The sequence below is a fragment of the Pongo abelii genome, chromosome 20 (genome assembly GCF_028885655.2).
Source record: "Pongo abelii isolate AG06213 chromosome 20, NHGRI_mPonAbe1-v2.0_pri, whole genome shotgun sequence".
Taxonomy (NCBI): domain Eukaryota; kingdom Metazoa; phylum Chordata; class Mammalia; order Primates; family Hominidae; genus Pongo; species Pongo abelii.
This window is the reverse complement of record NC_072005.2, coordinates 60,409,614-60,436,788: the sequence shown is the minus strand read 5'-3', so window position 1 is coordinate 60,436,788 and position 27,175 is coordinate 60,409,614. Positions and strand designations below refer to the sequence as shown.

The 27,175-nt window shown below is 46.7% G+C and overlaps 1 protein-coding gene across 2 annotated transcripts; it reads left to right on the top strand.

Moving 5' to 3' along the window:
- The first annotated feature begins 263 nt into the window (after positions 1–263).
- Positions 264–24,910, top strand: VSTM1 (V-set and transmembrane domain containing 1). 2 transcript variants are annotated; one of them, XM_054541335.1, is made up of 9 exons: positions 264–602; positions 5,965–6,000; positions 6,110–6,394; positions 13,458–13,496; positions 22,633–22,725; positions 22,806–22,833; positions 23,781–23,818; positions 23,917–23,954; positions 24,652–24,910. In XM_054541335.1, the coding sequence occupies exons 1-9, from the start codon at positions 569–571 to the stop codon at positions 24,769–24,771; spliced, it is 711 nt and encodes a 236-aa protein (XP_054397310.1). In that variant the 5' UTR covers positions 264–568; the 3' UTR covers positions 24,772–24,910. The 2 variants fall into 2 exon arrangements, with proteins under 2 accessions (XP_054397310.1, XP_054397311.1); XM_054541336.1 differs by lacking the exon at positions 22,633–22,725.
- Positions 24,911–27,175: the final 2,265 nt, after the last annotated feature.

The window sequence follows — 27,175 nt, the reverse complement described above, 5'->3', positions numbered from 1 at the left end:
ACAATCTTGGCTTACAGCAACCTCCGCCTCCCGGGTTCAAGCCATTCTCCTGTCTCAGCCTCTGGAGTAGCTGGGATTACAGGCGTGCGCCACCATGCCTAGCTAATTTTGTATTTTTAATTGAGACGGGGTTTCTCCATTTTGGTCAGGCTGGTCTTGAACTCCCGACCTCAGGTGATCCGCCTGCCTCAGCCTCTCAAAGTGCTGGGATTACAGGTGTGAGCCACCGCGCCTGGCCGGTATTAATGTTTTAAAATAAAAAATTACATTTACAGAAAACTCTTGGCAGAACTTCAGATAAGGTAGGACAGAGCTCGGGCGGGTGGGGCTACACACACCGGATTCATGGGGAAGAAGTTGTCATCGACGGCTTCTTGTTTCCTGAGTCGGTTGTGAGAAGGAAACTGCAAGAGTGGGGCAGAGAACCAGAGTGTCAGAGCAAAACCTCCTCCACCTGCACATCCTGGGGACGAACCGGGCATCCAGAGAGCTGCGGCTGCCCCAGTCCCTCTCCGCCTTTGAAGGGTAAAACCGAAGGCGGGGCCTTGGTTCTGGCAGAAGGGACGCTATGACTACAGAATTACTTTCCCTGCTTTGCCTCGGTGAGTCTCCGGGACTGGAACGAATGGGCTTGGGCTGGTGAGAAAAACTCATGTGGGAGTGGAAGTTCAGGTGGAAATGCGGTGTGTGGAAGTAACAACTTCCAGGCGTTGCACACCTGTGGTGGGTGGGTCTGGGCTGTGGGCGTCACCGGCGTGAGTTCTGCTGCCCACATGCAAGTGACAAGGAGGCCGCGCTGCAGAGACACAGGGACAGACTCTGCTGGGAAATGCAGAGCTGCGGTGGGGTCTCTGAGTCTGTATCCACTAAATACCGCAGTACTGCCATCATCCTCCGTCGGAATAGAGAAGGGCTGGGCTTAAGAATTTACAGGGTGCAAGGCTGTGAGCAAAAAGACAATTTTATTTCTCTCTCTCTCTCTCTCTCCCTTTACTTACTTATTTATTTATTTATTTATGAGACAGAGTCTCACTCTGTCACCCAAGGTGGAATGCAATGACGTGATCTGGGCTCACTGCAATCTCCGCCTCCCGGGTTCAAGCAATTCTCCTGCCTCAGCCTCCCGGGTAGCTGGGACTACACGTGCAGGCCACCACACCCAGCTGACTTTTGTATTTTAAGCAGAGACGGGGTTTCACCATGTTGGTCAGGCTTGTCTTGAACCCCTGACCTCAGGTGATCCACCTGCCTCAGCCTCCCAAAGTGCTGGGATTACAGGTGTGAGCCACCACACCTGGCCCCAAGAAGACAATTTTGTGACCAGCTCGATTCTTAGGCTGATTTTAACCATCCTCCAATTGAACCTGATGTATTCAGACAGAGCTCACACTGTGAAAAGGAAGACCTGGGTTATAATCTCAGCTTCACTACATAGGAGCTCTAGGCTTGACCCAGCAGAGCTCCACCTCCCTGGTGCACGGGGCGGGTGGTGGACACTGACATGCTTCATCTGCCTCAGTTCCTTCCTCCTTTTCTGGGTGCAGCCCTTCCTTGTGGGGTAATGCTCATCTCCTACACACATTTGCACCTTAGATGAGCTTTTTTTTTTTTTTTTTTTTTTTTTTTTTTGACAGAGTCTTGCTTTGTCTCCCAGGCTGGAGTGCAGTGGTGTGATCTCAGCTCACTGCAACCTCCACCTCCTGGGTTGAAGCGATTCTCCTGCCTCAGCCTCCTGAGAAGCTGGGATTACAGGCACGCACCACCACGCCTGGCTAATTTTTTGTATTTTTAGTAGAGATGGGGTTTCACCATGTTGGCCAGGCTGGTCTCAAACTCCTGAACTCGGGTGATCTACCCACTTCAACCTCCTAAAGTGCTGGGATTACAGGCGTGAGCCACTGCACCCAGCTATTTGTGCCTTAGAGATGACCATCGGGCTCATACCCAAGCCTCCAGCTGCTGAGCACTGTAAGCTGGGCAACCAGGAGACTGAACTCATCCCCCAATGGCTGCCATACCAAAGTACTACAAGCCTAGTGGCTTAAAGCAATTAAAATTGCTTTAAGTTGGGGAGACGAGAAGTCTGAAACCAAGATGTTGGCAATGTTGATTCCTTCTGAGGGCTATGAAGAGAATCTGTTTTATGCCCCTCTTCTAGTGATGGCTGACAATTCTTGGCATTTTTTTTTTTTTTTTTTTTTTTTTGAGGCAGAGTCTTGCTCTGTCACCCAGGCTAGAGTGCAGTGGCATGATCTTGGTTCACTGCAACCTCCACCTCCTGGGTTCAAGCAATTCTCCTGCCTTAGCCTCCCAAGTAGCTGGGATTACAAGCATGGGCCACCATGCCCGACTAATTTTTGTATTTTTAGTAGAGACGGGGTTTCACCATGTTGGCCAGGCTGGTCTCGAACTCCTGACCTCAGGTGATCTGCCCGCCTCAGCCTCCCAAAGTGCTGGGATTACAGGCGTGAGCCAGCGCTCCTGGCATTCTTTAACTTGTAGATGCATCACTCCAATCGTTGGCTCTGTTTTTTTTTTTTTCTTTAGACAGGGTCTCACTCAGTTGCCCAGGCCGGAGTGCAGTGGTACCACCATAGCTCACTGCAGCCTCAACCTCCTGAGTTCAAGCAATCCTCCCCGCAGCCTTCTGAGCAGCTAGAACTACAGGTGCACACACCACCATGTTGGTCTAATTAAAATAATTTCTGTTTTAGAGATGGGGTCTTGCTATATTGCCTAGGCTAGTCTCCAACTCCTGGGCTCAAGCAATCCTCCCCACTAGCCTTCTGAGTAGCTAGAACTACAAGTGTGCACCACCATGTTGGGCTAATTAAAATAATTTCTTTTTTAGAGATGGGGTCTTGCTATATTGCCCAGGCTAGTCTTTAGCTCCTGGGCTCAAGCAATCCTCCCTGTCAGCCTTCTGAGCAGCTAGAACTACAGGTGCACACCACCACACTGGGCTAATTAAAATAATTTTTTTTTGTAGAGATGGGATCTTTCTATATTGCCCAGGCTAGTCTCCAACTCCTGGGCTCAAGCAGTTCTCCTATCTTGGCCTCCCAAAGCACTATGATTGCAGCCTGGCCTCTCTGCCTCTGTCTTTGCATGGCCATCTTCCTTCTGCGTGTCTCTGTCTCTCTTTTTCTCTTCTTATAAGTTATATTGTATTAGATACCCAGCCTATTCCAGTATGACCTCATCTTAGTTTAATTAATTACATCTGCAAAGATCAGATAATGCTATTTTCAAATAAGGTCACATTCGCAGGTCCTGGGAGCTACAACTTGAACTTCTCTTTTCAAGAAATACAAATCAGCCGGGTGTGGTGGCTCACGCCTGTAATCTCAGGATTTTGGGAGGCCCAGGTGGGCAGATCTCTTGAGGTCAGGAGTTTGAGACCAGACTGGCCAACATGGTGAAACCCCGTCTCTACTAAAAACACAAAAATTAGCTAGGCAAGGTGGCGAGCACCTGTAATCCCAGCTACTCGGGAGGCTGGGCCAGAAAATCGCTTGAACCTGGGAGGCAGAGGTTGCAGTGAGCTGAGATAGCACCACTGCACTCCAGCCTGGGTGACAGAGGGAGACTCCGTGTCAAAAAAAAAAAAAAAAGAAAGAAAAAGAAAAAGAATATGGGAATTGGGCTGGGTGCAGGTAGCTCACACCTGTAATCCCAGCATGTTGGGAGGCTGAGGTGGGAGAATCGCTTGAACTCAGGTGTTCGAGACCAGCCTGGGCAACATAGTGAGTCCTCATCTCTACAAAAAAAAATTTAAAAATCAGCCGGGCATGGTGGTGCGTGCCTGTAGTCCCAGTTATTTGGGAGGCTGAGATGGGCGGATCACTTGAGCCCAGGAGGGTGAGGCTGCAGCGAGCTGTAACTGTACCCTGGCACTCCAGCCTGGGCCACAGAGTGAGACCCTGTCTCAAAAAGAAAAAGAATATAGGAATCACTGTTTGAACAGACGATGGGTGGATAGCAGAGATGAGATGACATGAGTCTAAAAGCGGGATTTGGGGAGGGTCTCAAAAGAGAGCCTGAGTCCTGGGATGCTCTGCCCACTCAGAGGCTGTTTCCTACCTGCCAATCCCAGCTAATCTCGCTGCCAACGCAGCCTCGGTCCATCGTGAGGCCTCCACCTCATTCCTCTGGGGGGAAGCTTGGTGGGGGGTCACGTTCTGCATCGGCACCTGTGTCAACAAGGAACCAATGTCCTGAGACACTCTCGTGGCTCTAGAGAATTTCTACCTAAATTCTACCTAACTTCACCCTGAAACAAGCCCCATGACTGATATTCAATTTTCCACCCAAGTTTATGACACTCCCTTCCCGGCGGGGAACGTAGAGAACAGAACACAGAAGAGGGAGGGGATAATGTAAGTGGAAACCAAAGCTAAAGTGAGGGGAGTATTTGGGACCAGAAGACACGGGGAAGGGGGAGCGGTTTCTCTCTATTGGAATTGAGCAAGAAAACCCTCCTCTCCGCAGGGCGCGGTGGCTCACGCCTGTAATCCCAGCACTTTGGGAGGCCGAGGTGGGTGGATCAAGAGGTCAGGAGATGAAGACCATCCTGGCTAACACAGTGAAACCCGGTCTCTACTAAAAATACAAAAAAATTAGCCAGGCGTGGTGGCGGGCGCCTGTAGTCCCAGCTACTCGGGAGGCTGAGGCAGGAGAATGGTGTGAACCCGGGAGGCAGAGCTTGCAGTGAGCCGAGATCGCGCCACTGCACTCCAGCCTGGGTGACAGAGCGAGACCCCGTCTCAAAAAATAAATAAATAAATAAATAAATAAATAAATAAATAAATACAAAAAATAAAACCTACCTCTCTCACACCACGATAAAATAACCTTTGCATTATTTAAGTGGCAAGGGTAAAAACTGCAATCAGGCTGGGCGCGGTTTCTCATGCCTGTAATCCCAGCACTTTGGGAGGCCGAGGCAGGCGGATCACTTGAGCTCAGGAGTTTGAGACCAGCCTGGGCAACATGGCGAAACCCCATCTCTACAACAACAACAACAACAACAACAACAACAACAAAAATTAGCTGGGCGTGATGGCGCACACCGGTAGTCCCAGCTACTCTGGACCCTGAGGTACGAGTATCACTTGAACCCAGGGGGTGGAGGAGGTTGCAGTGAGCTGAGATTGCACCACTGCACTCCAGCCTGGGTGACACAGCGAGACTCTGTCTCAAAACAAAACGAAACAAAAAACTGCAATCACAGAAAATACCAGAAAAAAGCATAGGTGAATGTTGAACAATTTCTAGATGGTGAAAGATGGATTACTCATGAAAGCAATTCAATACATCAGAAAAGGTTGCTGGGCCGGGAGCGGTGGCTCACGCCTGTAATCCTCGCACTTTGGGAGGCCGAGGTGGGTGGATCACCTGAGGTCAGGAGTTCAAGACCAGCCTGGCCAACATGGTGAGACCCTGTCTCTACTAAAAATACAAAAATTAGCCAGGTGTGGTGGCAGGTGCCTATAGTCCCAGCTACTCGGGAGGCTGAGGCAGGAAAATCGCTTGAACCTGGGAGGCGGAGGTTGCAGTGAACTGAGATCATGTCATTGCACTCCAGCCTGGGCAACAGAGCAAGACTACATTTCAAAAAAAAAAAAAAAAAAGAAAGAAAGAAGAAGTTGCTGGAATTTTCTCCATACACGTAGCTTCTGAATGACAAACAATGGAACAAAAGTAAGAGGTAAGTCTGGGGAGATAGCTGCCAAAAATATATACATATATGTAATACATATATTTAATATATGTATTATATTTATATATGTATTATATGTAATATGTGTACATATACTTAATACATTTATTATATATAATACATATATACATAATACATATATATATATCTCAGACCTATAACGAGCTAGTCATACATTCTCTGCTGGATTTGTACTCAAGGACAAGCACATAATTTTTCTCTCATTGAGATTTCTCTTCCAGGGCTGTGTCTGGGCTACGAAGATGAGAAAAAGAATGGTGAGTTTTCTCCTACTTAAACTTTATTTATTCCTGCATCCCACGCTTCATGACCTTTTCCTTTAATCGTCTGAATTCTAGACTCAAATTAACTCTGAATTGTTTCCAGAGAAACTGCCCAAGCCCTCCCTCCACGCCTGGCCCAGCTCGGTGGTTGAAGCCGGGAGCAATGTGACCCTGAAGTGTCAGGCTCATTCCCAGAATGTGACATTTGTGCTGTGCAAGGTGAACGACTCTGGGTACAAGCAGGAACAGAGCTCGGCAGAAAACCAAGCTGAATTCCCCTTCACGGACCTGAAGCCTAAGGATGCTGGGAGGTACTTTTGTGCCTACAAGACAACAGCCTCCCATGAGTGGTCAGAAAGCAGTGAACGCTTGCAGCTGGTGGTCACAGGTAAGAAGGGCAGCTTCAGATGTGCTCTTTGATGCACACATTTCTTTGGTTTTGCTTTGCTTTTTTTTTTTTTTTTTTTTTTTTTAAAGACAGAGTCTTGCTGTGTCACCCAGGCTGGAGTGCAGTGGCATGATCTCGGCTCACTGCAACCTCCGCCTCCTGGGTTCAAGCAATCCTCCCGCCTCAGCCTCCCGAGTAGCTGGGACTACAGGCACCCGCCACCACGCCTGGCTAATTGTTTGTGTTTTTAGTAGAGATGGGGTTTCACCATGTTAGCCAGGATGGTCTCCATCTCCTGACCTCATGATCCACCTGCCTCAGCCTCCCAAAGTGCTGGGATTACAGGCGCGAGCCTCCGCGCCCGGCCTAATTTTTGTATTTTTAATAAAGACGAGGTTATACCATATTGGTGAGGTTGATCTCAAACTCCTGACCTCAAGTGATCCATCCGCCTCGGCCTCCCAAAGGGCTGGGATTACAAACGTCAACCACGGTACCCGGCATTTTTTTTTTTTTTTTTGAGAGGGAGTCTTGCTTTGTTGCCCAGGCTGGAGTGCAGTGGCATGATCTTGGCTCATTGCAACCCCTGCCTCCTGGGTTAATGCAATTCACCTGCCTCAGCCTCCCGAGTAGCTGGAACTACAGGGGTGCGCCACCACATCCGGCTAATTTTTGTATTTTAGTAGAGACAGGGTTTTACCATGTTGGCCAGGCTCATCTCGAACTGCCGACCTCAAGTGATCTGCCCACCTCAGCCTCCCAAAGTTCTGAGATTACAGGAGTGAGCCACTGTGCTCGGCCGCTTTTTTTTTTTTTTTTTTTTGACAGAATCTCGCTCTGTCACCCAGGCAGGAGTGCAGTGGCATGAACACAATTCACTGCAGCGTCGACATCCCAGGCTCAAGCAATTTTCCCACATCAGCCTCCCAAGTAGCTGGGAGTACAGGCAAGCACCACCATGCCTGGCTAGTTTTTAAATTACTTGTTGAGACAGGATCTATGTTGCCCAGGCTGGTCTTGAACTCCTGAGCTCAGGTGATCCTCCTGCCTTGGCCTCCCAAAGTACTGGGATTACAGGTGTGAGTCACCAAAGCCTGCCTGATGCACGTATTTCTTTTCCTGTCATGGGATGTGGCTGCGGAAGAAGGAACCTAGGAGACAAAAAGATGCAGGCCGGGCATGGCGCAGTGGCTCATGCCTGTAATCCCAGCACTTTGGGAGGCAGAGGTGGGCAGATCACTTGAGGTCAGGAGTTTGAGACCAGGCTGGCCAACATGGTGAAACCTCACCTCTACTAAAAATACAAAAATTAGCTGGGCGTGGTGGCAGGCACCTGTAATCCCAGCTACTAGGGAGGCTGAGGCAGGAAGAGAATCTCTTGAGCCCAGAAGGCAGAGGTTGTAATGAGCTGAGATTGTGCCACTGCACTGCAGCCTGGATGAAAGAGCAAGACTCTGTCTCAAAAAAAAAAAAAAAAAAAAAAAAAAGAAGGATAGATGCAACACCTTCAGTGTGGAAATGGGAACCAAATGTGGGGCAAGATTCTCATCAGGGATTCTGAGAGGGTCCCAATGATGTGGATGTGGGAGGGTGGTGTAGAATATGGTCGGTTAATAGAAAATTGGGGTACAGTAAGACTGACAGACCAAGTGATGATTGCCATGGAAAAGATGGTCTGTTAACAGTTCCCAAGAGGAGGAGGAAGGCTATACTATGGGGGGGTATGGGGGGAAGCACCAGGGTCAATCAGGGGCAGAGGGAGGAGGAAGAACTGTGGACCAGAGCTTTGATTGTATTTTGCGGGGAGAACAAGATTAGAGTTGGCCAGGTGTGGTGGTTCATGCCTGTAATCCTAGCACTTTGGGAGGCCGAGGAGGGCGGATCACCTGAGGTCAGGAGTTTGACATCAGCCTGGGTAACATGGCGAAACCCCATCTCTACAAAAATACAATAATTGCCTGGGTGTGGTGGTGTGCACCTGTGCTTTCAGCTACTTGGGAGGCTGAGGCATGAGAATTGCTTGAACCCAGGAGGCAGAGGCTGCAGTAAGCCAAGATTGTGCCACTGCACTCAAGCCTGGGTGATAGAATGAGAACCTGTCTCAAAAAAAAAAAAAAAAAAAAAAAAAAAAGAAAAAGAAAAGAAAAGAAGAAAGAAAAGAAAGAAAAGAAAAAGAAAAAAAGAATTGGCTTTGGGGTATAGAGGCTGTCCCTGGTTGTCTATTTCTTGGACCTGGGGTGATTAGGAGAGGACAACATTGACCTTGAGTGTGAGAGCCCCATAATGAAGGTGGTTTGGAGTGTGGGATCTGGATCTATTGGCTTGCATTTGAGGGGCATACTTGAGGACAAGTTGTTTACTGGCTCTAGAAATTAACTAACCCTGGGAGGGGAGGTACCACCAAGGGCAGCAAGGCCCTAAGACATTAAAGCATCAAATGCAGAAAATGAAAGACATGGTTAATACGGAGAGATGGATGAGATAGTCCCCAAGTGCAGTAGAAAATGGAAAAGCCCTGGCCCTTCTCTTTACCTCCATTGCCTTGTCCTCTTCAGGATCACTCCCAGAACCTTTGCTCTCAGTCAGTGTAGACCCTGGGATGACTCCAGGTCCCAGAACACTTCGATGTCTCACTCCATACAATGGAACTGAATGTATTGTAATTGCTCTGCTGAAAATGGGGATCCCAGAACCATTACAAGTCAGGCAAGTAAGAAAAAACCAGACTGATTTCATGCTGTGGAACGTGACAAGTAATGACAGTGGAAACTACAGCTGTGTGTATTACCTGAGCAACTCATCACACTTGGCCTCCTTCCCCAGCAACAAGCTGGAGATCTGGGTGACAGGTGAGGATAGAGTGATAACACTGGCATTTGACATGTATCCAGCATTTTCTATGTTCCTGTCTCTAGACAGGTAACTTGCCTCCACTAACACATTCAGTCTTCATTTCCTATGAGGGTGGTTGTGTTACTAACTTCTTTTTGCTTATGGAGATTAGGTGACCTCCCCGGTGTCACAAAAACAATGAGCTTCACAGTTGCTGTTCAGACATAAATGAAAATTTATATTTCTTTATGCCAGAGAAGGAAAGCCAGAAAGAGTGTCCAGTGCTCTATGAGGGATGTAGGAATGGCAAATAATGGATTATGGGGCTAAGAGATCCCATTGTGTGGGAAAGTATGGCAGGCATGGTGCAGGTGACTGAAAAAAAAATGATGAGGACCACAGTGAGAAGATGCACATGGGAAGATTGTAACATAAATGACTTGAGTTCCCAAGGAAGAGGGATAAAGAATAATTTTGCATCACTTTCATCTACCCATTTATCTACCCACCCATCCATCTATCAATCTACCCACCCATCTGTCTATCAATCTACCCACCCATCTGTCTATCAATCTACCTACCCATCTATCAACCCACCCACCCATCTACCCACCTACCAACGCTTCCACCCTCTCACCCACTCATTCACCCATCCATCCACTCACTTATCCATCTATCCAACAACTCATCCATCCATCCATCCATCCATCCATCCTTCCATCCATCCATCTATCCTTCCATCCACCCACCCCTTCATCCATTCATATACCCACCCATCCAACTTTCCACCCACCCTTCCATCCATCCACTCATTCACCGCTTCGTCCATCCATTCACCCTCCCACCCATCCATCCATCCATCCATTCATCTTTCCATTAATCCATCCAACCACCAACCCTTCCATTCATTCATCCACCTACCACTTCATCCATCTATCTACCCACCTACCCATCTATTTACCCAGCCACTCATTTGTCCATCATTCCACCCATTCATCCAGCCATCCACCCTTTCACCCATTCACTCACGCCCACCCACCTCTCCATACATCCATTCATCCATCCATCCATCCATCCATTCATTTATTAGTCACTAAACAATACCTCTCAATTGACTACAGTTGCTTCCAGTAGGTCAATCTGGCCATATCATGGGAAATCCCTGGAGAGACCTTACAGTCATCAGTGTAGTGTAGAAGTAGCCATGGGTCCACACCAATGACTTAGCCTGGGCTTGGGGCATGATGAGTAACTGAGTACTTAATGTTTCACCTCTGATTTACCCTCTTTCTGAGGCTGTTGATCAATGATGCTCCAACAAGGTGCTCATCACTTTGATATTGATTTCAAATTGTATTCCCAATAACTCTTTCTTGTAGTCTTAAGAATTTTCGCACCCACACTTTAGCCCTAAAAGCCTGGTGATTATTTGCCATTTCCCAATTATGTTCTCTGGAATATCATCTACTGTTTCCCGATTTCTTCACCTCTATCACAGCTGTACCATTACATCACAAGACAGGCTATAGTATCAATTTCCAGTGGTTGATTTTCCAGGTCAGCCTTCCATATACAATCTTTTTGCTGCTTCGCAAATCACTTTATTATACTACTTTTTACTTATTACAAAATGGGCATATAAATGCTTCCATTACAAAAACAATTAGTGCAAAATACCTGGCACAAAAATAGCTGCCCATTCACCCTACAAATTCAGATACTTTGGTAGATCCTGAGCATATTGTAGGAACTGAGACAGACCAGGTCTCTGGCCAACAGGAGCTCACATTCTTCTTTGGAAGAAAGAAATAAATAAGAGCAAGCTATCAGAGTAATTAAAAAACACATTATAGATGGAGAATAAGTGTGAGAGGCATTGTATTAGTGATCTATGGCTGCATAACAAATTACCACTAATTTAGCAGCCTGAAACACCTATTTATTATCTCACAGTTGATGTGGGTCAGGAGTCCAGGCACAGCTTAGCTGAATCCTCTGCTTTGGGTCTCATAAGGATGCAATCAAGGTGTCAATCAGGGCTGTGTTCTCATCTGGAGGCTTGACTGGGGAAGGGTCCATTTCTCCACTCCTGTGGTTGCTAGCAATATCTGGTTCTTTACAGCTGTAGGATTCATGCTAGACTGATTCTGCAGCACTTGCAAGAAGAGAGATTGAGAGAGAGAGAAGAAAGAGAGAGCAAATGCCCTAGCAAACAGTTTTATGTAATGTAACATAATCAAGAGCATAATATCCCATCACCTTTGCCATAGCTATTGGTGAGAAGAAAGTCACAGGTCTCCACACTCAAGGTGAGGGGATTAGACAAAGGCATGAACACCAGGAAGCAGGGCTCCTGAGTCTCCTGAGTGCCCCCTTAGGGTCTATCTGCCACAGACATGAAGGATGAGAATCACCCAACCACACCGATATCTGGAGAACAGCCCTCCAGGGAGAGAGAGCAGCAAAATCAAAGTCTCACAAGTGTGAGTGTTCCTGGAATGATTGAGACACAGAAAGGAGGACAGAAGGCAGGGCCTAGAGCATCTAGGATCTTGTGGGTGTTTGAACTGGTCCTAGAGTCTGCTTTGAAAGAACAGGAACCCACTGATGAAGTTGAGCTGGAGGATGGCATGATTTTATTTACATGCTTGAAGGGTCACTGGCTACTTTTTTTTTTTTTTTTTTTGAGACAGGGTCTCACTCCGTTGCCCAGGCTGGAGTGCAGTGGTGTGATCACAGCTCACTGCAGCCTTGACCTCCCAGGCCCAGGTAATCCTCCCACCTCAGCCCCCCAAGCAGCTGAGATTACAGGCACATGCCATCATGCCCGGCCTCTGGCAGCTTTTGGAAAATAAGGGATTAGATGTAGTAAGAGTTGGTGCATTTCAGGCAATACAACTTTTTAAATTTAAAAATATCAAATTGACAAAAGAAGATTGTATATATTCAAGGTATACAATCTGATGATTTGATCCACCTGTACATTGTGTAATGATTATCACAGTCAAATTAATTAGCACATCCATTGTCACCATGCTGGGCACCTGAACTTCTTCATCTTAGAACTGGAAATTTATACCCTTTCATCAACATGTCCCCATATATCGTGCTAAACAAAATAAGCCAGACTCAGAAAGACAAATTCTGCAGGATCTCACTCATATGTGTAGTCTAAGAAACCCAAACTCACAGAAGCAGAGAGTATACTGGTGGTTGCCAGGGACTGGTGAGTAGGTGATATTTTATATTTTATTTTATTTTTATTTATTTATTTTTTTTGAGACGGAGTCTGGCTCTGTCGCCCAGGCTGGAGTGCAGTGGTGCAATCTCAGCTCACTGCAAGCTCTGCCTCCCAGGTTCATGCCATTCTCCTGCCTCAGCCTCCCGAGTAGCTGGGACTACAGGTGCCCGCCACCTCTCCCGGCTAATTGTTTGTATTTTTAGTACAGACGGGGTTTCACCATGTTAGCCAGGATAGTCTTGATCTCCTGACCTCATGATCCGCCCGCCTCGGCCTCCCAAAGTGCCGGGATTACAGGCGTGAGCCACTGCGCCCGGCCGAGTAGGTGATATTTTAACTTAGACTAACTGGTGCCACTGTGGAGATGGAAATATAGGCCGGGTGCGGTGGCTCATGCCTGGAATCCCAGCATTCTGAGTGGCCAAGGCAGATTGATCACTTGAGGCCAGGAGTTTGAGACCAGGCTGGCCAACATGGTGAAACCCCGTCTCTACTAAAAATACAAAAATTAGCAGGGTGTGGTGGCAGGCACCTGTAATCCCAGCTACTTGGAAGGCTGAGGCAGGAGAATCTCTTGAACCCGGGAGGTGGAGGTTGCAGTGAGCTGAGATCATGCCACTGCACTCCAGCCTGGGTAACAGTGCAAGACTGAAAAAAAAAAAAAAAAAGAAAGAAAGAATTTGGGTGAATGGGGTTCTTTGTCAAGATAGAGAAGACTGGCAAGAAATCAAACTGGAGGGGGCGTTAGCAGTGTCATTCATAAATATTTTTGTTATTAAAAATACTATCAAACTCCAGGAGTATTAAGAAGAGTAATCTGAGGCTCTGTCCATGCTCTGAGGACCCAGGGAGCATCTAGGGAATGGAGAAGCCATTCTCTTTTCTGCTTCCCAAAGAAGACAGGAAGTCTGTAAGTAGGACGTGAGGACTCCTGTCCCCAAGGTTCCTGTATGATTAGTGTAATTCCTTTTCTTCCCTCCTATTTTCTAGATAAACACGATGAACTTGAAGCTCCCTCAATGAAAACAGGTAAGATAATTAGAAAGATGTGTTTCCCAATGAGATCTGCTTCATGATCACCTTTGCTTAAAGTGCACAAGGAGAACTTTATTTTTATTTATTTATTTGTTTGTTTGTTTGTTTATTTTTCGAGATAGGGTCTCGCTTTGTCACCCAGGCTGGAGTACGGTGGCGCAATCTCAGCTCACTGCAAACTTCGCCTCCCGGATTCAAGCAATTCTCCTGCCTCAGCCTCCGGAGTAGCTGGGACTACAGGCATGTGGGACCACACCCAGCTAATTTTTGTATTTTTAGTAGAGACGGGGTTTCACCATGTTGGCCAGGCTGGTCTCGAACTCCTGACCTCGTGATCTGCCCGCCTCAGCCTCCCAAAGTGCTGGGATTACAGGCATGAGCCACCGCACCCGGCCTATTTATTTTTTTGAGACAGACTCTTGTTCTGTCCCTCAGGCTGGCATGAAGTGGCGCAATCTCAGCTCACTGCAACCTCCACTTCCTGGGTTCTGGGTTCAAGCAATTCTCCTGCCTCGGCCTCCCGAATAGCTGGGATTACAGGCACCCACCACCATATCCAGCTCAGTTTCGTTTTTTGTTTTTTGTTTTTAGTAGAGATGGGGTTTCACCATGTTGGCCAGGCTGGTATCAAACTCCTGACCTCAAGCAATTCCCCCTCCTCGGCCTCTCAAAGTGCTGGGATTACAGGCGTGAGCCACCGCACCCGGCCTAGAAGAACTTTAATGCCCATTTTCTCAATGTTATTGGGGAAACTGCTGTGTTTTGGGCGGTGGGGGATGAGGGGAGATAACCTCTAAAGTGCTTCCGGGTTCTGAAGAAGCTGGTGTGTAAAACAGCACAGAGTGCGTTGTTTGCCATATGACATGATGAAAAACTAGGGTGGGATTTGGGGAATAATGGGGGTGAATTTTTGGGTGACCCATTTGGGGAGTAGGACCGGGACCTACGCAGAGTAGGTACTTTGGGAATATGTATAATCAAGAGTTTGTTATAACTCTAAAATTCTCAAAAATAGGTGAATATTGAATTTTTTTTCCTAATGTTGATTATTCATTAACAATTGACTAAGATTCTGTCCTCAGAGGTTCTCATAAAAATTAGAGCTTTGGGGCCAGGCGAGGTGGCTCACGCCTGTAATCCCAGCACTTTGGGCGGCTGAGGTGGGTGGATCACCTGAGGTCAGGAGTTCGAGACCAGCCTGGGCAAGATGGTGAAACCCTGTCTCTACTAAAAATACAAAAATTTGCCAGGCATTGTGGTGGGCGCCTGTATTCCCAGCTACTCAAGTGACTGAGGCAGGAGAATTGCTTGAACCTGGGAGGCAGAGGTTGCAGTGAGTCGAGATTATACCACTGCACTCCAGCCTGGGCAACAGAGTGAGACTCTGTCTCCAAAAAGAAAAAAAAAAATTAAAAAAAGTTAGAGCTTTTGGCAGCATTCGGCTGAAACAGGAGCTCATCCAGACTTTAAGGGCCAAATGCAGAATATAAATTGGCATCTAGATGCTTAATCATCCTTCCTTTCAGCAGGTCATAATCTTCCTGCAACCTACTCCAAAGAGCCAAAGTTGCTGAAGGTTGTTGCTAGCAGTCTGTGCTGGTATAACCGGTTTTTAAAAAGGTATCCTCCAAAGTGTTCTTGCAAGATAACTACTTGAAACGTTTTTATTCCATGATAGTAGGCTTGGGAAATGACTGCTACCCCAGCACTATGAACACAATTCACGTCAGGAACGTTTTCTAAGAAAGATATGAAATCTAACGGGAGAGAGGAGCATAGAAGTATCAGAAACAAGGTGGGAGATCTAGTGAGGTTTGAAGGGGAGGAGGAAGAGAAGCTTTTCTATTTTGAGCTCTTGTATCATTTATTTTCTTTCTTTTTTTATTGATATATAATTCACGTTCCAAAAATTCACCCTTGTAAAGTATACAATTCACTGGCATTTCGTATATTCATAGGTAGTATAATCATCACCACTACATAATTCCAGAACATTCTCATCACCCTAAAAGAAAATCTTGTACCCATTAAGCAGTCACTCCTCATTTCCCACTTTCCCATCAGGCCCTTCCAACCATTCATAGGCTTCTTTGTGTCTATAATTTTGTCTATTCTGGACATTTTGTGTAAGTGGATTCATACACTATGTGATCCTTTGTGACTTTAGCATAATGTTTAGCATTTCTCTTTAGCATAATGTTTTCAAAGTTTATCTGTACTGTAGCATGCATCAATGTTTCATTTCTTGTCATGGTGAAAAGCATCGTATTGTATGGATAGACCACATTTTGCTTATCCATTCTTTCTTTGTTTTTTTCTTTTTTCTTTTTCTTTTTTTTTTTTTTTGAGATGGAGTCTTGCTCTGTCGCCCAGGCTGGAGTGCAGTGGCACAATCTCAGCTCACTGCAACCTCCGCCTCCCAGGTTCAAGTGATTCTTCTGTCTCAGCCTCCTGAGTAGCTGGAACTACAGGCGCCCATCACCATGCCTAGCTAATTTGTGTATTTTTAGTAGAGAGGGGGTTTCACCATGTTGGCTAGGCTGGTCTTGAACTCCTGACCTCAGGTGATCCACCTGCCTCGGCTTCCCAAAGTGCTGGGATTACAGACTTGAGCTACTGTGCCTGGCCCCATTCTTCTTTTGATGGACATTTGTGTTGTCTGTACCTCTTAGCTAAAGTGAGTAATGGTGCTGGAACACTGTGGTAGGAGTATCTGTTTGTCTCCGTGCTGTAAATTATCTTGGGTATGTACCTAGAAGTGGATTTGCTAGGACATATGGTGACTATTATGTTCAACTTTTTGAGGAGCTGCCAAATCATTTTCCATTGTGGCTGTATCATGTTATATTCCTTCCAGTAATATATGTGGGTTCCAATATCTCCACATCCTTGTCAACACTTACTTTTCCTTTTTTAAATTATAGCCATCCCAGTGGGTATTACATAATTTCTTAAAATGTATTTTTTGAGTTCAAATTTGTATCATCACTATTCTAAACAGAATAAAATATCTTTGCCGGGCGCAGTGGCTCACGTCTGTAATCCCAGGACTTTGGGAAGATGAGGCAGGAGGATCACTTGTGCCCAGGGGTTCAAGACCAGCCTGGGCAACCTGGTGAGATCCCATCTCTACAAAAAATACAAAAATTAGCCAGGCATGGTAGTGTGCACCTGTAGTCCCAGCTACTTGGGAAGCTCAGGCAGGAAGATCATTTGAGCCCAGGAGGTTGAGGCTTCAGTGAACTGTGATTGCGCCACAGCACTCCAGCCTGGGTGACAGAGCGAGACCCTGTCTCAGTAAATAAATAAAATAAAAGTAAAATATCTTTAAGCACAGGTATAATGTCCCCAGCCTGTATTTATATGCCTAAAACACACTAGAAAAGTACCCTATGTTCAATCGCTATGTAGAGAATGAAGATGAATTTTATCACACAAGACTTGGCTTTCTTTCTGGTGCCTGTGGCCGCATTTATGCCCCGTGTCAGGATGTATCTTGTTGCTCAGGCTGATTCTAGTAGCATAGCAACTTATAATTTATTCTGGCAATTTGCAAATACTGATGCGAAATTTGGCCAGGATATGTGGACATCTCAGGGTGAACCCAGTTCAGCTGATTATGGGGTCATATGAAGACGAGAATTTTGCAACAATGTACTTCTCATTTCTAGTGACTTGCTGCGTGAAAGATACTGTAGGCTGGAAAAGGGGAGAACAGAAAGGACAAGGCAAGGCTGCTGTTTCTCTGCTTCCATCTGGGGAAACTGAGAGTCCAGGAGCAGCTGTTCCTGCCCTGTTTTCATAAGTCCTTGGAGATGCACTGATAGAATTGTTGCTTATGGCCGGGCATGGTGGCTCATGTAATCCCAGCACTTTGGGAGGCCAAGGTGGGCAGAACACTTGAGCTCTGGAGTTTGAGACCAGCCTAGCCAACATGGTGAAACCTCATCTCTACTAGAAATATAAAAAAATAGCGGGGCGAGGTGGCGGGCGCTTGTAATCCCAGCTCCTTGGGAGGCTGAGGCAGGAGAATTGCTTGAACCCCGGAGGCGGAGGTTGCAAAGCCGAGATTGTACCACTGCACTCCAGCCTGGGAGACAGAGTGAGACTGTCTCAAAAAAAAAAAAAAAAAAAAATTTTTGCTTTTGAGGGGTTCTCTGATTCAGCTCCACCAGAAGCAGACTCTTAGACAGCATTAGTGTGAAAGTGACGTTTTATTTCATTTATTATTTATTTAGTTTTGAGACAGAGTTTTGCTCTTGTTGCTCAGGCTGGAGTGCAATGGCATGATCTCGGCTCACTGCAACCTCTGCCTACGGGGTTCAAGCAATTCTCCTGCCTCAGCCTCCCAAATAGCTGGGATTACAGGCATGCACCACCACGCCCAGCTAATATTGTATTTTTAGTAGAGGTGGCGTCTCTACATGTTGGTCAGGCTGGTCTCAAACTCCTGAGCTCAGGTGATCTGCCCGCCTCGACCTCCCAAAGCGCTGAGATTATAGGCGTGAGCCACCATGCCTGGCTTGAAAATTACATTTTAGGGAGTGGGGAAGAAGGGCTGGGAGGAAAAGAGATTAAACAAGGGTGGGATATCTGTGTCCCTCAGATGGTATCTTTGGCTCAATCCTGCAGAAAAGCAGTGGAGACAGAGAAGGTCAAAGACCGGAGGCTAGGGAGCTGGGGTCTTCACAGCAGTCAGTGGCAGTTTGCCCCGGGCATGTAAATTCAAAGGCATTTGGAGCACTCCCAGGCAGTCCCCCAAAGAAGAGATACAAATGTTCACTTTGGAAAGGGAAAGAAGCCACGATCTAGAATGCATAAAAATGGGAAAGGGATCTGGGGAACATGGGTTGAGGAACATTGACAGAATCTGTTACAGAGAGAGATGGGTGTGGGTGGAATATTGGGTGAAAAAAAATCATCATTATACCTACAATCCCATTATCCTACACAATGAGTCAGTTTCTAGACTGAGTGCTTTAAAGCCAGGACTTTTCATCATTACCTAACTCTTCAAGTTAGATATTATTAGCTCTCTGCCCCCTCTTTATATTTAACCAAAAAATAACGTATTCCAGAAAGGGAAGGGAACATTTACAAAGTCGGGAGGTAGGAGACCCAGTACTAGAACTCAAGTATGTCTTGTTTCAAACTCTCCACTCCTTTTGCTGCTCTCTGATGATCAGCTCAGAAAGAACCTTATTTCAGGGAGGGGGATAGATAGATAATTAAATATGATAGATAATAGGTAAGTAGGTAGATAAATAGATAACTAGATATGATAGATTAGATAGATACATAGATGATAGGTAGATCAGTAGCTAGATATGATAGACAGATTAGATAGATAGATGATAGGTAAGTAGGTAGATAGATAACTAGATACAATAGGTTAGATAGATAGATAGATAACTAGATATGATAGATTAGATAGATAAATAGATGATAGGTAAGTAGGTAGATCCAGATAGATTAGCTAGCTAGCTAGATGATAGATAACTAGATATAATAGAAAAGATAGATGATTAGATAGACAGATAATTAGATATGATTGGTAGATACATTAGATAGATGATAGATTAGACAGATGATAGGTAACTAGGTAGCTAGATAAAGCTAGCTAGCTAGCTAGCTAGATATACAGATACATGGATAGATACATAGATACCTAGATAGGTGATAAGAGTTGCAAGATAGAAAAATTAGATAGGTAGATAGATAGATAGATAACTAGATATGATAGGATAGATTAAATAGATAATAGTAGGTGAATAGACAGATACATACAGATGATAGATGATAGAGAGATGATAGATAACCAGATATGATTGATAGATATATTAGATGACAGATTTGGTAGCTAGATGATAGGAAAGTCAGTAGATAGATAAGTGATAATTAGATATGATAGGATGGATAGATTAGATAGACAACAGGTAAGTAGGTGAATAGACAGATAAAGATAGATACATAGATGCCTAGATAAGTGATAGATTAACAAGATAGAAAAATTAGACAGACAGATAGATAGTTAATTACATATGATAGGATAGATAGATCGGATAGGTGATAGGCAACTAGGTAGATAGATAAGTGATAATTAGATAGGACGGATAGATTGGACAGATGATAGGTAAGTAAGTAGAGAAACAGATATAGATAGGTAGATAGATAATAGATACCTAGATAGATGGTAGATAGATTAGCGAGATAGATAAATTAGATAGGTAATTCACTCTATATAGACATGTAGAAATGCCGACGCATTTCTCTCTCAGTGAACCAAGTAGGGGAAGGGTCTGGATGGGAGACCTTCTGTTGGTGCAGAGGACCAGGCGTGTGAAGCATCGCAGACTTGGCTCTGTAATGTGACCACAGAGCATTGCACACCTAGGAAAAATTCTCAGACTCAAAGCACACTAATAAAGATAGTGGGGGTCTTGGTGAAGCCCCAGAGAGGGGCTTCACTTCTTTAGTGGCTCCACTTTTTTCCTTAATCATGTTTCTGCTACTTACTCCTTAAAGTCTCACGACTTGTGTTTCTTGACTCTGAAGTGCCAAGGAAAACAAAAAACGGGGGAAACTGCATGGACTCTGTCACCTAGCTTTAGTAACAGGTTGCTCGCTCTTCCTCAACGCTGTGAGCTTTGGACACAACCCTTGTTGTAATCCCAGGAGTCACACGGGAATGCATGCTCTTCACCAGTGGGAGGGAAATAATTGTACTACCTTGCAGGGTTGTTGTAAGAATTTAAAATGCTGTGATGTAGACTTGCCTGGCAGTATTGCTCAAGAACTAGTTTTTTTGTTTTGTTTTTTTGTTTAATTTTTTGTTTTTGTCTTTTAATTGGTAGAAATTTTATCTCCTGAGAGGGATGCTTTTTTGAGTTGGAGTCTCAGTCTGTCGAGTGTATGATGCAATGATGCGATCTCGGCTCACTGCAACCTCCGCCTCCCAGGTTCAAGCAATTCTCTTCTCTCAGCCTCCTGAGTAGCTGGGACTACAGGCGTGCGCCACCATGCCCAGCTTATTTTTTATATTTTTAGTAGAGACAGGGTTTCACCATGTTGGCCAGGCTGCTCTTGAACTCCAGACCTCAAGTGATCCACCTACTTCACTCTCCCAAAGTGCCAGGATTACAGGCGTGAGCCACCGCGCCCGGCCACTGGTCATTCTTTTCTACCCTGGTCTAACCCTGTTCTTATTAGGAATCCTCCCTGAATTCTCCCAGCAGATCCCTTGTCATTCTGGTGTCTTGGGGAATCGTGTCTCCTTCAGAGAGCCCCAGCCCTCCCCACTCTAAACGCCTTCCATGCCCGTGTTCATTACCTGGCATCAACGAGCTCATTGAAGTGTGTTTGAAGTTGGCTGGGTGTGGTGGTCTGTATTCCCAGCTACCCTGGAGGCCGAGTGAGGAGGACCACTTGAGCCCAGGAATTCGAGTATGATCGCACCACTGCACTCCAGCCTGGGCAACAATGGGATCCCATTGGCACATCTGGGATTGGCACCCTGAGCTCCCATCCCAGCCCATTCTTGACCTCCCTCCTCTCCCCTCTTCTCCCCTCCTCTCCCCTCCTCTCCCCTCCTCTCCCCTCCATTGCCCTCACTCTCTCCCCAGAATCTTCACATCCCATCCTTTCACGTCTCTCTCTCTCTTTAAAAAAAGAAAAAAGAAATATATTTGAAGTTAAGAGCTGAGATCATGTCTGTGTTAGCCAGGGTTTTCCAGAAAAACAGAACCAATAGAACATATAGATATAAGCTGGGTGTGGTGGCTCACGCCTATAATCTCAGCACTTTAGGAGGCCGAGGCGGGCGGATTGCCTGAGGTCAGTAGTTCAAGACCAGCCTGGCCAACATGGTGAAACCCGGTCTCTACTAAAAATACAAAAATTAGCCGGGCGTGGTAGTGGGCGCCTGTAATCCCAGCTACTCAGGAGGCTGAGGCAGGAGAATTGCTTGAACCTGGGAGGCGGAGCTTGCAGTAAGCCGAGATTGCACTATTGCATTCCAGCCTGGACGACAAGAGTGAGACTTTGTCTCAGAAAAAAAAAAAAAAAAGAACATATACATGTATATACATATATGGAGAGAGAGATTTATTTTAATGGATTGGTTCACATGATTGTGGGGGGCTGGCAAGTCTGAAATCTGCAGGGCAGGCAGGCAGGGGATCCAGGGGAGACTTGATATTGCAGCTTGAGTCTGGAGGCAGAATTCCTTCCACCTTGGGGGACCTCAGTCTTTTCTCTTACAGTCTTAAATCCTTCAACTGATAGGATGAGGCCCACCCCTATGACAGTGGATCATCTGCTTTACTCAAAGTCTATTGGTCAAAATGTCCAGCTCAGAGGAAGTTCCATTCCGAGGCGGGAGATCCAGACTTGGAAGCAGGTCATCTGTCTGGCTTCTCTAAGCTTTTCTGCTCACCCCTATCAGTGGATTTCAGACAGTGATTACACAGACAGACGTGGTGGCTCACGCCTGTAATCCCAACTACTCGGGAGGCTGAGTCAGGAGAATTGTTTGAACCAGGGAGGTGGAGGTTGCAGTGAGCCAGGATCACACTCCAGCCTGCGTGACAGAGCACGACTCCATCTCAAAAAAAAAAAAGTGTATATATATATATATATACACATTTATATATATACGCACATATATATACATTTATATATATACATATACGTTTATATATATATATACGTTTATATATATATACACGTTTATATACACACACACACACACACACATACATATATATATATGGAGCACCTGGAACAGAGCTGGCTCACAATAAATGATCAATATCATTGCTATGCACCAAACATTCCCTGGGAATTTTTGGAATTTCCTATGCGCCAAGCACTGTTCCAGCCCTTTCTACAGGTACTGACCCACCATCCAATAAAGTAGCTACTGCTGCTATCCTCACTTTACAGATGGGGAAACGAAGCTTGAAGAAGATTAAGGAAATTCCCCAAAGCAATAGGAAGTTCCAGCTCTGAGGCGGGAGATCCAGGCTTGGAAGCCAGGCCGTCTGTCTGGCTCCTCATAGCTTTTCAGCTCACCCCTATCAGTGGATTTCAGGAGCCAGGCTGATTCCCTGACCTGCTCTTCCCCCTCCAGACACCAGAACCATCTTTGTCGCCATCTTCAGCTGCATCTCCATCCTTCTCCTCTTCCTCTCAGTCTTCATCATCTACAGATGCAGCCAGCACGGTAAGCTCAGAGAACGCAAAGCGAGAGAGGGGTAGTGAAGGATTTTCTCAGTAGGTAAATTCCTCCTGCATTTTTTGTAGGTTCATCATCTGAAGAATCCACCAAGAGGTAGATGCTCATGCTCCACTTAGTTCCCATGTCATTCTCAAGGGAACCCATTGGCACATCCGGGATTGGCACCCTGAGCCCCATCCCAGCCCATTCTGTGACCTCCCTCCCCTCCCCTCCCCTCCCCTCCCCTCCCCTCTTCTCCCCTCCCCTCCCCTCTTCTCCCCTCCCCTCCCCTCTTCTCCCCTCCCCTCCCCTCCCCTCTTCTCCCCTCCCCTCCCCTCCCCTCTTCTCCCCTCCCCTCCCCTCCCCTCTTCTCCCCTCCCCTCCCCTCCCCTCTTCTCCCCTCCCCTCTTCTCCCCTCCCCTCCCCTCTTCTCCCCTCCCCTCCCCTCTTCTCCCCTCCCCTCCCCTCTTCTCCCCTCCCCTCTTCTCCCCTCCCCTCCTCTCCCCTCCCCTCCCCTCCCCTACCCTCCCCTCCCCTCCCCTCCTCTCCCCTCCCCTCCTCTCCCCTCCCCTCTTCTCCCCTCACCTCCCCTCCTCTCCCCTCCCCTCTTCTCCCCTCTTCTCCCCTCCTCTCCCCTCCCCTCCCCTCTTCTCCCCTCCCCTCTTCTCCCCTCCCCTCTTCTCCCCTCCCCTCTTCTCCCCTCCTCTCCCCTCCCCTCTTCTCCCCTCCTCTCCCCTCCCCTCTTCTCCCCTCCTCTCCCCTCCCCTCTTCTCCCCTCCTCTCCCCTCCCCTCTTCTCCCCTCCTCTCCCCTCCCCTCTTCTCCCCTCCTCTCCCCTCCCCTCTTCTCCCCTCCTCTCCCCTCCCCTCTTCTCCCCTCCTCTCCCCTCCCCTCTTCTCCCCTCCTCTCCCCTCCCCTCTTCTCCCCTCCTCTCCCCTCCCTTCCCCTCTTCTAGCCTCCTCTCCCCTCCCCTCTTCTCCCCTCCTCTCCCCTCCATTGCCCTCACCCTCTCCCCGAAATCTTCACATCCCATCCTTTCACGTGTGTCTTTCTCTCTCTCAGAAGCAGCCATTCCAAACTTCCGGAGCAGGAGGCTGCCGGTAAGGGGACAAGGGAAGTTTAGGGGAACCACCGGATAGAAAGACTAAGTTCTGACTCCTGCAGCTGAGAACTGATTTTTTTTTCCTTTCTCACTCAGAGGCAAATTTATCCAATACGGAAAGGGTATCTCTCTCGGTGAGTCCTCCCGCTTAGGAGTCCCACAAGAGCTCCCTCACCACAATGGGCTGGTCGTGTGTGCCTCCTGGTTAAGACCGTACAGAAATGTATACTGTTTATCACCTGTGTGGTCTTAGACAAGTCATGAAACTCCCCTAATGGGAACCAAAATCTCCATTTAAAAGGCTTATGCACGGGCTGGGCGCGGTGGCTCATGCCTGTAATCCCAGCACTTTGGGAGGCCAAGGCGGGCGGATCACAAGGTCAGGAAATCGAGACCATCCTGGTTAACACTGTGAAACCCCGTCTCTACTAAAGATACAAAAAATTAGCTGGGCGTGGTGGCGGGCACCTGTAATCCCAGCTACTCAGGAGGCTGAGCCAGGAGAATGGCTTGAACCCGGGAGGCGGAGGTTGCAGTGAGCTGAGATCGTGCCACTGCACCCTAGCCTGGGCAACAGAGCGAGACTCTGTCTCAAAATAAACAAATAAATAAAAATTTTAAAAAATGAAAAAAGGCTTACGCAGATCCATTGATGTCACAGACATAAAGGGTTATAAAAACAGAAAAGAAAAAGAAATGCATCTGGTGTGACCGAGGACCTGGATTTTAAATTAAATTTAATTGTAATTAATTTAAATGTCAATAGCCATGTGTGGCTAGTGGCTGCCATATTGAACACTCAGTTCTAATATTCATCTATTTTCTCCAAAGACAGCAGACCCCCAAGGAGTGACCTATGCTGAGCTAAGCACCAGTGCCCTGTCTGAGGCAGCTTCTGACACCACCCAGGAGCCCCCAGGATCTCATGAATGTGCAGCACTGAAAGTGTAGCAAGAAGACAGTCCCGGCCACTAAAGGAGGGGGGATTGTGCTGGCCAAGGTTATCGGAAACGTGGAGATGCAGATGACTCTGTGTCCCTCGCTCTTCATCCGTATCAATAAAATTAAGTTTCTCATCTTAAAAAGAAATCTGACTTATTTATGGATTATTCATGCCCAAGAACCCCACCATACTCTTTCTACCCCACATTTCCTCCTAGAACAATTCAAGGAAATAATAAATAATGATTGACCAGCTATCCAGGAAAGAATGTAAGAATTATTGAGCATCTCCAGGAAGCACAACAAGCAAAAAAGAAAATGGCCGGGCTCACGCCTGTCATCCCAGCACTTTGGGAGGCTGAGGCGGCTGGATCATCTGATGTCAGAGTTCAAGACCAGCCCGACCAACATGGTGAAATCCCATCTCTACTAAAAATACAAAATTAGTTGGACGTGGTGGCGGGCGCCTGTAATCCCAGCTACTTGAGAGACTGAGGCAGGAGAATCGCTTGAACCTAGGAAGCAGAGATTGCAGTGGGCCGGGATGGCGCCATTGCATTCCAGCCTGGGCAACGGAGTGAGACTCCATCTCAAAAGAAAAAAAAACAAAAAAAAACGCCCAGAGCCGCAAACTCCTAGACCAGAGGGCAGAAAACAAAAGGGCCAGAGAGTAACAAGTCCAGCTTTGTGGGCTGTAGGATCTCTGCTGAGACTACCCCACTCTGCTGTTGTACCATGAAAGCAGCCATGGCTGATATGTAAATAAGTAGGTGTGGTGGTGTTCGAATAAAACTTTATTTACAACCTCATGTTCTCACTCACGTGGGAGCTAAAAAAATGGCTCCCATGGAGGTAAAGAGAGTCAGTTATCAAAGGCTAGAAGGGGTGGGATAGTTAGTGGGCACAAACACAGATAAAAGGAATAAGTTCAAGTGTTCAATAGCACAGAAGGGTGACTATAGTTAACAACAATATATTGTATATTTCAAAATAGCTAGAAGAGAAGATTTGAAACGTTCCCAACACAAACGATAAATGGGCCAGGTGCAGTGGCTCACTCCTGTAATCCCAACACTTTGGGAGGCCAAGATGGGTGGATCACCTGAGGTCAGGAGTTCGAGACCAGCCTGGCCAACATGGTGAAACCCCATCTCTACTAAAAATACAAAAATTAGCTGGGTGTGGTTGTGCACGCCTGTAATCCCAGCCACTTGGGAGGCTGAGGCAGAAGAATCGCTTGAACCTGGGAGGCGGAGGTTGCAGTGAGCCAAGATCACACCACTGTACTCCAGCCTGGGCGACAGAGAGAGACTCTGTCTCGAAAAAAAAAAAAAAAGATAAATGTTTGAGGTGGCGAATATCCTAAATACCCTGATTTGAGTATTATAAATTCTGTGCATGTATCAAACTATCACATGTATGTCATAAATATGCATAAATATTATGTAGCTACAGAAAGTTTTTTTTTTTTTTTTTTTTAGATGGAGTCTTGCTCTGTTGCCCAGGCGCCGGAGTGCAGTGGCATGATCTCAGCTTGCTGCAACCTCTCCCTGCAGGTTCAAATGATTCTCCTGTCTCAGCCTCCCGAGTAGCTGGGATTACACGGCCAGGCTGGTCTTGAGCTCCTGACCTCAAGTGATCCGCCTGCCTCGGCTTCCCATAGTGCTGGGATTACAGGCGTGAGCCACCGTGCCCAGCCCAGAAAGTTGTTTTAAAAACAAAAAATTTTATTTGCAAAAACAAGCTGTGGGCTGTAATGTGCCAACCCTTGTGCTAGGCCAGTGCTTTTTAAAGTCTGCTTGGGCCATCACCCCAACCACTTCTGGCCCTGATGAGGGTCCAGGGCATGAGAGGGAAGGAGAGAGTGTCTTAGTCCATCCAGGCTGCTATCAACATACCAAAGACCTGGTAGCTTACAGGCAACACATAGTTATTTCTCACCGTTCTGGAGTCTGGAAGTCTAAGACCAAAGTATTGGTAGATTCAGTGTCTGCTGACGGCTTTTTTCCTGGTTCATAGCTGGCACCTTCTTGCTGTGTCCTCACATAGTGAAAGAGACTGGGCCGGGTGCAGTGGCTCACGCCTGTAATCTCAGGACTTTGGGAGACCGAATGGGGCGGGGGGGGGGGGTGGATCACCTGAGATCAGGAGTTCGAGACCAGCCTGACCAACATGGTGAAACCCCGTCTCTACTAAAAATACAAAAATGAGCTGGGCGCAGTGGTGGGTGCCTGTAATCCCAGCAACTTGGGAGGCTAAGGCAGGAGAAGTGCTTGAACCTGGGAGGTCGAAATTGTGCCACTGCACTCCAGCCTGAATGACAGAGCCAGACTCCATCTCAAAAAAAAAAAAAAAAAAAAAAGGGAGTGAAGGCTTAATAAGCAAAAGAAAGAGAAAAGAGAATAGTTCTCTC

Coding starts and splice junctions, on each gene's coding strand:
- VSTM1 (XM_054541335.1), top strand. CDS start 569: ATGACTACAGAATTACTTTCCCTGCTTTGCCTCG. Junction 603..5,964: donor ACTTTCCCTGCTTTGCCTCG/GTGAGTCTCCGG, acceptor TTTCTCTTCCAG/GGCTGTGTCTGGGCTACGAA. Junction 23,819..23,916: donor TCCGGAGCAGGAGGCTGCCG/GTAAGGGGACAA, acceptor TTTCTCACTCAG/AGGCAAATTTATCCAATACG.